At 41.2% G+C, this 9,384-nt stretch overlaps 1 protein-coding gene across 3 annotated transcripts; it reads left to right on the top strand.

The window, feature by feature from the left end:
- Window positions 1-2,298: 2,298 nt before the first annotated feature.
- LOC123992767 (S-adenosyl-L-methionine-dependent tRNA 4-demethylwyosine synthase TYW1-like) lies at window positions 2,299-8,740 on the top strand. 3 transcript variants are annotated; one of them, XM_046294263.1, is made up of 4 exons: window positions 2,299-2,597; window positions 2,879-3,166; window positions 5,620-5,739; window positions 8,157-8,740. In XM_046294263.1, exons 1-4 carry the CDS (start codon window positions 2,424-2,426, stop codon window positions 8,178-8,180), a joined length of 606 nt encoding a protein of 201 aa, XP_046150219.1. In that variant the 5' UTR covers window positions 2,299-2,423; the 3' UTR covers window positions 8,181-8,740. The 3 variants fall into 3 exon arrangements, with proteins under 3 accessions (XP_046150219.1, XP_046150217.1, XP_046150216.1); XM_046294261.1 differs by lacking the exon at window positions 8,157-8,740 and adding an exon at window positions 6,220-6,767; XM_046294260.1 differs by lacking the exon at window positions 8,157-8,740 and having other exon boundaries at window positions 5,620-6,767.
- Window positions 8,741-9,384: the final 644 nt, after the last annotated feature.

Raw genomic sequence — 9,384 nt, 5'->3', positions numbered from 1 at the left:
ATAAAGCAAAGCAGTGCGACACAAACAGCACAGAGTTACACATGGAATAAACAAACATACTGAGAGAAGAAATCATTCTCTCTACTACTATTCTGACCTTTCACATTCTTAAAATAAAGTGGTGATCCTAACTGACCTAAGACAGGGAATTTTTAATTGGAATAAATGTCAGGATTTGTGAAAACTGAATTTAAATGTATTTGGCTAAGGTGTATGCAAACTTCTGACTTCAATTGTATATAGTTCTCTAAATACCCCAATTCATGTTAAGTTCAAAAGAATACAATAAAAAAAATAGCTGACATCATTCAAACCAATGGGGATTTGGAACTTTAAAACCAATTATCTCAGAATCATCTTTTTGCAGATAGAACTTTGTAGTCCCAAGCTCTACACGTTATTTTTCTCTGTACACCATTAGAATACTCTTACCAATCCAGTGACCCTCTGGCTCTACAAAGCTGTGGAGTAGGATGGTTACAGTGTTGAGAAAGTGGTTGACGTATCTAAAGCACAGATATTCTATGGATCACAGACTGGAACTGCAAAGGTAAGAGAGTGATTCTGCAACCATGGACTTTTTCTGTAATACAGGGGTATTTTGGGGTTTAAGAGAAAATAATAGTTTTAGGGATGCATGGTTTTTATTAACTCTCGAGAACCCAAGGGGCCATACCCAGCCATCTTATTCGAAACTTATGGAGCACGGCCAATGTTTACTACAGTCCCAACTCTCTTTTTTTAACGATTACAAATGTTAATAGTCTTCCCTTGCGATACGGTTTTTGAAAACCTTTAGGCCTAATTTTCATATACAGTGCATTTGGAAAGTATTTAAACCCCTTGACCTTTTCCACATTTTGTTACGTTACAGCCTTATTCTAAAATAAATGTAATCTTTTTTTCCGCCCTCATTTTAAATACAATACCTCATAAGGACAAAGCAAAAACAGGTGTTTAGAAATGTTTGCAAATAAAAAAAACATAAATATTATATTTGCATAAATATTTGTTGAAGCACCTTTGGCAGCGATTACAGCCTTGAGTCTTCTTGGGTATGACACTACAAGCTTGGTACACCTGTATTTGGGGAGTTTCTCCCATTCTCTGCAGATCCTCTCAAGCTCTGTCAGGTTAGATGGGGAGCGTCCCTGCACAGCTATTTTCAGGTCTCTCTAGAGATGTTCGATCGGGTCAAGTCTGGGCTGTGGCTGGGCCACTCAAGGACATTCAGAGTCTTGTCCCAAAGCCACTCATGCGTTGTCTTGGCTGTGTGCTTAGGTTTGTTGTCCTGTTTGAAGGTGAACCTTCACCCCAGTCTGAGAACCTGCTCCAGAGCACTCAGGACTTCATCAAGGATCTCTCTGTACTTTGCTCCGTTCATCTTTCCCTTAATCCTGACTAGTCTCCCAGTCTCTGCCGCTGAAAAACATCCCCACAGCGTGATGCTGCCACCACCATGCTTGACCGTAAGGGATGGTGCCAGGTTTCCTCCAGACGGGATGCTTAGCATTCAGGCCAAATAGTTAAATCTTGGTTTTATGAGACCAGAGAATCTTTTTTCTCATGGTCTGAGAGTCTTTTAGGTGCGTTTTGGCAAACTCCAAGCGGGCTGTCATGTGGTTTCCATCTGGCTTCCATCTGTCAACCCCAAGTTTGCCTCTTTTTATTATTATTATTTATTTTTTCTTATTTAAACCAATGGCTGGCACAGGTATAAATATTTTAAATGAATCCCGTTCAACCAGGAAAGATTGATTATTTTCATCAGTATTCCATTCTTTTGGGCAATAATTCACCATCTGAGAAATGAATAGGAGATTTGTCGCCTGGCACAGCAGACACAGCAGGAAATTGCCATTTATTCAACAGAGACACTTTACAGTTCGGGGAGAGGGATTTTTATCTCCAAAGAGAAATTACCAAGGGTGCTCGGCCCGGCCTCCGGCCTAGAGATCTAGTTTCAGATGCTCAGTGCATTGACTCTTTGTGCCCAGTGTTCAATCATGATCCTCTCTTCCTCGAGCGGCATAGAGTGTTGCAGGCAGCTCTTTGCTGTAAGAAACCATGGGGCAAGGGGCACCTTACACTGGCTGCCCTGTAGGGCTTAAATCATTTACAATGTTGCTCTGCTTTGGAGATTTGTTCTGCATTCAAATTGTTGTTCTCATACCTCATCATTGTGCTCCCTATGCAGCTGTTGTTATTGATTCCTACTTTCACTCTGGATGCATGTTATGCAATAAGTTGTCCATAGCTGCATCCTGTTTTTGCATCCAGAAATGGGGCCATTCCTGTATAAAGTGCCGGAGAGATCCGTATTCTATATGTATATGTTACATATTCTGCATTTGTTTATCTTGTGCCACTTTCCAGATTTTTGATGACATCTCTCTCTACAGTGCTCCAACAAGTTGGTCTGTATGTTCCTATTGGCTGTGTACACTGACGGACAGCCCACAGAAAATGCTGAATGGTTCTGTAAGTGTCTGGAGGAGGCATCCACTGACTTCAGATATGGGAACGCCTACCCGAAAGGACTGAGATATGCAGTGTTTGGCCTGGGCAACTCTGTGTATGGCTGCCATTACAATACGGTAAGAGATCTGACAAAATACTGTGTGTCTCCTATCGATATGTTTCCACCATGTGTGGTGCTGCTACTTACACTTGCAATCCGTTTCTTTGCTTATCTGATACTTTCATGGATATTTTTAGCATATTATACATTCCTCTTTTGTACACACTAGAATACTAAGCTCATTCAATCGATTATCATTACCACTATTACTGTTCTCTCCTGTCCCATAGCTAACCATCCACTTCCTCTAGACTCACTGAAAACACATCATTCAACCCCTTCTGCCCTCTCCCTTAGGTGAGTAAGAATGTGGACAAGTGGCTGTGGATGCTGAGCGGCATCCGGGTTCTGTCCAGAGGAGATGGCAACTGCAACGTAGCGAATAGCCACACTGGCAGCGTGCATGCTGACTTTCTGGTCTGGAAGACCAAGTTCCTGAGCTGCCTGCAGGCCCTGGTTGCAGGGCAGAAGAAGGCCTGTAGTGGAAACTGTAAGATGGGTAGCTCATGTAAGACCAGGAACAGGAAGAAACCACAGTCATCAGTCTTCTCCTATCAGGCATTTCCAGAACAGCTCAGCTCTGAGGTAAGACTAAACGTAACTACTCTTAACTACTAAACGTAACTACTCTTAAAGTGCTGATTCATAGTTCACGTAACTCCAGGCAGGGTTATGTTGTCCAAAATAAGGTATTTCTTATTACACTTTTATCTGGAGTGGATTCCTTGACACTACTGCTATTACTAAACACGCATGCATGCACATACCCTCTTTCTCATATTGTCATGGTAACGTGAGTTAGCGGTGCTACTTTCTCTTCCTGCTGTCTCCAGTGCTGTACGCAGCAGGGGTGATGTTGAGCGAGTAGAGGGAAGAAAGAAACTACAGTATGAAGGCTAATCATTATGATTTATCGACCATGCATCCATTTAGCTTTCATTTAATCCTGCCAATGCCGACAAACTTGTGGTGGGAAACATCATTTTAATCAGCCACGTACCCCGAGGAGTTCCTAAACTCCATAAATATGCATATGTTTTTCTTTATTTAATCAAGCAGCTCCAACAAAAGGTAATGACTTGTAATAAAATGTATCCCATATGGGATCCTGGATGTGTTTAATCATGGATGTATTTAAGATTAGTTGTGGATTTATGCCTTAATAAATCAGGAGGAGGTTTGGACCCTTTAGGAGATGCTTGAAGTGAGAGAGGCAGGTCTCTCGTGTACTAGGTTTGAGTGATCTCTCCGTATTTTTCATCCACTTCATCTCTGTTCTCACCTACAGTTGAAGTCGGAGGTTTACATAGACACTAGCCAAATACATTTAAACTCAGTTTCACAATTCCTGACATTTAATCCTAGTAAAATTTCCCTGTCTTAGGTCAGTTAGGGTCACCACTTTATTTTAAGAATGTGAAGGGTCAGAATAATAGTAGAGAGTGATTTATTTCAGCTTGTATTTCTTTCATCACATTCCCAGTGGATCAGAAGTTTACATACACTCAATTAGTATTTGGTAGCATTGCCTTTAAATTGTTTAACTTATGTCAAACGTTTCAGTAGCATTCCACAAGCTTCCCACAATAAGTTGGGTGAATTTTGGCCCATTCCTCCTGACAGAGCTGGTGTAACGGAGTCAAGTTTGTAGGCCTCCTTGCTCGCACACACTTTTTAAGTTCTGCCCACATATTTTCTATAAGATTGAGGTCAGGACTTTGTTATGGCCACTCCAATACCTTGACTTTGTTGTCCTTAAGCCATTTTTCCACAACTTTGGAAGTATGCTTGGGGTCATTGTCCATTTGGAAGACCCATTTGCGACCAAGCTTTAACTTCCTGACTGATATCGTGAGATGTTGCTTCAATATATCCACATAATTTCCCTCTCTCATGATGCCATCTATTTTGTGAAGTGCACCAGTCCCCACTGCAGCAAAGCACCCCCACAACATGATGCTGTCACCCCCGTGCTTCACGGTTGGGATGGTGTTCTTCGGCTTGCAAGCCTCCCCCTTTTCCTCCAAACATAACAATGGTCATTATGGCCAAACAGTTCTATTTTTGTTTCATCAGACCAGAGGACATTTCTCCAAAAAGTACGATCTTTGTCCCCATGTGCAGTTGCAAACCGTAGTCTGGCTTTTTATGGCGGTTTTGGAGCAGTGGCTTCTTGCTTGCTGAGCGTCCTTTCAGGTTATGTCGTTATAGGACTTGTTTTTACTGTGGATATAGATACTTTTGTACCCGTTTCTTCCAGCATCTTCACAAGGTCCTTTGCTGTTGTTCTGGGATTGATTTAAACGTTTCGCACCAAAGTACATTCATCTCTAGGAGACAGAACGCGTCTCCTTCCTGAGCGGTATGATGACTGCGTGGTCCCATGATGTTTATACTTGCATACTATTGTTTGTACAGATGAACTTGGTACCTTCATGCGTTTGGAAATTGCTCCCAAGGATGAACCAGACTTGTGGAGGTCTACAATATTTTGAGATATTGGCTGATTTCTTGTGATTTTCCCATAATGTCAAGCAAAGAGGCACTGAGTTTGAGGTAGACCTTGGAATACATCCACAGGTACACCTCCAATTGACTCAAATGATGTCAATTAGCCTACCAGAAATTTATTCTAAAGCCATGACATCAATTTCTGGACTGTGCCTTTAAACAGCTTGGAAAATGCAACTTTTTGTATGTAATCGTCTGACCCACTGGAATTGTGATACAGTGAATTATAAATGAAATAATCTGTCTGTAAACAATTTGTTGGAAACATTACTTTCATGCACAAAGTAGATGTCTTAACCGACTTGCTAAAACTATAGTTTGTTACCAAGACATTTGTGGAGTGGTTGAATAACGAGTTTCCATGACTCCAACCTAAGTGTATGTGAACTTCAGACTTCAACTGTACCTGTCATATTCTGTTCATCTCTCTCTTGTTCTGCCATCACCTTTCCCTATCTACTCCTCTCCCTCTCCCTCTCACCTGCTGTCTCCTGTCCTCCTCTCTTTCCCTCTCTTTCTATCTGCAGGAGGAGCTGGTAGAGTCCAGTAGTGACGAGGAGACAGCTGGGTCAGAGGAGAATAGCCCAGGCTCAGTCATCGATGTGGAGGATCTAGGAGACATCTTGAACGGCATCAAGAAAGCCAAGGTCAGTCAGATACAAACCACACTCTGGGTTTTACACTAGCATACTACCTAGAAATTAAGCAATGTAATGGGCATGCATTATACAAGGTTTGCTAGTATGTATACTTGATTGGAACATAGCCATTTGTTCAATTTCAGTTTCGACATACAGTATTTCATGGTACTGTATCTGTCACCAGAGCATTTCATAACTTCGTACTATTGCTCCATAAGTCATTATGCAGATTTTTTAAACAACTTTTTTACAACTGCTTTACAACTTCTCCCGGCTGTTTTTGACATGGCGTTGTACTACACCAGTCAAAGGCCACCTATCCTCTGATTTGCCGACAAGCACATACTCTATTTGGCTTCTGTGAACTCAGGCTCCATGGGGACACCAGGGTGAGTGGGGTCCCCATGGAAGGCCTCATTGCCTTGCTTTAGCAGCTAACACATAAGCTGAACATGTGACTGTGGAGTAAACGTGGTTTCATTGAAGGAAAAGCAGAGCGAGTGGCAGATGGTCTGGTAGACACCAGCCTGGGCAGGAAAAGTGGGGACTTGCATAAGAGTGAGCTGTGAACGTGCTCTGGACGCCCACTCCCCAGACTTCTGGGGATGAGTGACTCAAGATGAGAAGAGGGAGAGGAGACATTTACAGTACTCCTCATCTCGTTTTAGTTACACTCACTACTGAAGAATGAAGGGATGGAGAGAAGCAGTAAGAGCTGCAAATATCCATCCCCTCCGTCTACCTTTCCATTTGATTGACATGTTGATGTGGGGAGAAGTCTGTCCATAATAAAGTGCTGCTCTGCCTTAACAACACTATCAACAAGGCAGGTCCTAGATTTGTCGCACATTGACTGCTGTTCAGTCGTGTGGTCAGGTGCTACAAAGAGGGACAATTGACTCAGAACAGGGCAACACGGCTGGCCCTTAAATGTACAAGAAGAGCTAATATTAATAATATACATGTAAATCTCTCATGGCTCAAAGTGGAGGAGTGATTGACTTCATCACTACTTGTTTTTGTAAGAAGTGTTGACAAGCTGAATGCACCGAGCTGTCTGTTTAAACTACTAGCACACAGCTCAGACACCCATGCATACCCCACAAGACATGCCACAAGAGGTCTCTTCACAATCCCCAAGTCCAGAACACACTATGGGAGGTGCACAGTACTACATAGAGCCATGGCTACATGGAACTCTATTGCACATCAGGTAACTGATGCAAGCAGTAGAATCAGATTTAAAAAACAGATTAAAATACACCTTATGGAACAGTGGGACTGTGAAGAGACACACACACACACACACAGGTACAGACATGCATATGCACACACATCCATTGTAATATGGTGGTATTATACATTTTGTATTGTAGATGTGTAATAATGTTATATGATCTTTTGTTTCATGTTTGATGTAAGTGCCTTAATGTTGCTGGACCCCAGGAAGAGTAGCTGCTGCCTTGGCAGGAACTAATGTGTATCCATAATAAATATAAATACACATGTCCTTTACATCTGAACCAGAATGGGAACATTTTCAACGCCCACAACTAGCAAATAATTGTGTTGTTCAGTGATAAAAACATATCAAGCAGGCCCAATATTAAACATATGAATCATATCATGATACAAAACATTTGCCTAACCAGGAGGGAAATAATACTTAGGTTGGATTCTTCAAAGTTGACTACAGATAATTATTTATGTATACAAAATAATGTAGTGCAATGTAGTGCAAAATGTTTTAAAGGTGTTTTTGTATTGATTATGAGGTGATTATGGTGTGATTATGAGGTGAAATCTGCATGCTGTAAATTATATAGGCTTTGAGGCATTTTGGCCATTTTGGCCATCTGGAACTGATACTGGTTTGTTTTGCACGTTCTGCAGTGCATACAGAATGAACATGTTTAACAAGACTTTGCTGCTAATGATTATCTCTTAAATGTAAAATGTGTGTGTGTGTGTGTTGAAAATGTAGTATCTTTCCTACAGAAAAAACTTAAGGGTCAGCACAGCAGTGTTTAGTGCCAGACAGTTTTCTGGCATCATTCTTGTTTAGACACATATTTGGGACAGCTGTCACTCAAGCAGAGTTTTCTGCTCTGTTCTGGTCTCCGTGATGTCACTTTCCTCCAGTGTCACCTTCCTGCTCTGACCCCACTCTGACTCCATCCTTCCTCTTATAACCAGGAAGGAGCACTTCTGTCCCAACTGTTAGTCTTTGTGTTTGCCCACAGGGGAAAGAGTGTGTGTTTGCTCAAGACGGGGTGTGAAATAAAGTTGTTTTGTGTGTTTTTAGCATCTTGGGATGGCTGAAGGGTAGTAAAGGCAATGACTTGAGTACGCACATATTTGATCCTTTCCTTCTTTTACTTTAGGTTGAACTTTAATAATTTGGACATATTCTCTTTGTTCAGAATTACCTCTGCTGCAGAGGATAAATTCATTAGTTACCAGCATAGAGGAGGAGGTGTGATGGTGTGGGGGAGCTTTGCTGGGGACTTATTTACTACGGAGGAAAACTGGCCACTACCAAAAAGGCCTGATTGGTGGAGTTCTGCAGAGATGGTAGAACCTTCCAGAAGGACAATCATCTCCACATGGGAACTCTGGAGCTCTGTCAGACTGACAATCAGGTTCTTGGTCATCTCCCTGACCAAGGCCCTTCTTCCACAAATTTAACATACGTTTTTATTGACTAACATTCGGGATAATGTGTATCCAATTCTGTTTTGGTGTCAATAAATTGCATATCTGCTTTCACTGGACATCTTCATAGGTTTTGAAAACTATCAGAAATAAACTGCACAATGGCGAAGCGTCAATTATCTCTTAACAACGGCAATGTAGGAGAAGCTGGCGCTCCTGGATCATTCAGACAGAAACCGCATTAGCCAGATTGGATGACTGGTTCTACCCAGAGACATGTATTTATAGAGTGGAGCATATGCAGTTTCTGCATTATGATTTATTTACTTAAACATTCTCAGACATGTTAGCGCTCCATCAGTATTAACATTACATGTGGAATATTTGTTTTAAATACTATAAAACTGAATGTGAAGAATGAGCATTATAGAGAACAAACCCCTTTTCACATTATTTAAGATAGAATTGAAATACTATTTTGAAATGATCAGTAAATGTAAAAACAAAAAAGCAATACGCACCATAAAAGTATTTAACAAATTGAAAATGAATCTTGATAAGTAATAAATGAATCTTGATATGTAATATGTAATATTTCTGTTTTTCTGTATGTGTTCATATGAAAAAGAGCATTATGATGTGTTTACATTACACTACAAAATTCTATGGCATCCATGTTAGCTCCCCATTGACATTACATGAGGATTATACCATGGCTGTCCGCCTTGGTCATTGTATCTTGTGTTTTTGTTATAGGTTTGGGTAGGCCAGGGTGTGACATGGGTTTATATGTTGTATTTCGTATTGGGGTTTGTATTAATTGGGAGTGTGTATTAGTAGGGGTGTGTCTAGTTAGGCTTGGCTGCCTGAGGCGATTCCTAATTGGAGTCAGCTGATTCTCGTTGTCTCGGATTGGGAACCGTATTTAGGCAGCCTGAGTGCGCGTTGTATTTCGTGGGTGATTGTACCTGTATTTGTGTTAGTCACCAGATAGGC

This window comes from Oncorhynchus gorbuscha, linkage group LG13 (assembly GCF_021184085.1).
Source record: "Oncorhynchus gorbuscha isolate QuinsamMale2020 ecotype Even-year linkage group LG13, OgorEven_v1.0, whole genome shotgun sequence".
In the NCBI taxonomy this organism is placed as follows: Eukaryota; Metazoa; Chordata; class Actinopteri; order Salmoniformes; family Salmonidae; genus Oncorhynchus; species Oncorhynchus gorbuscha.
This window is presented reverse-complemented; position numbering and strand designations above follow the sequence as displayed.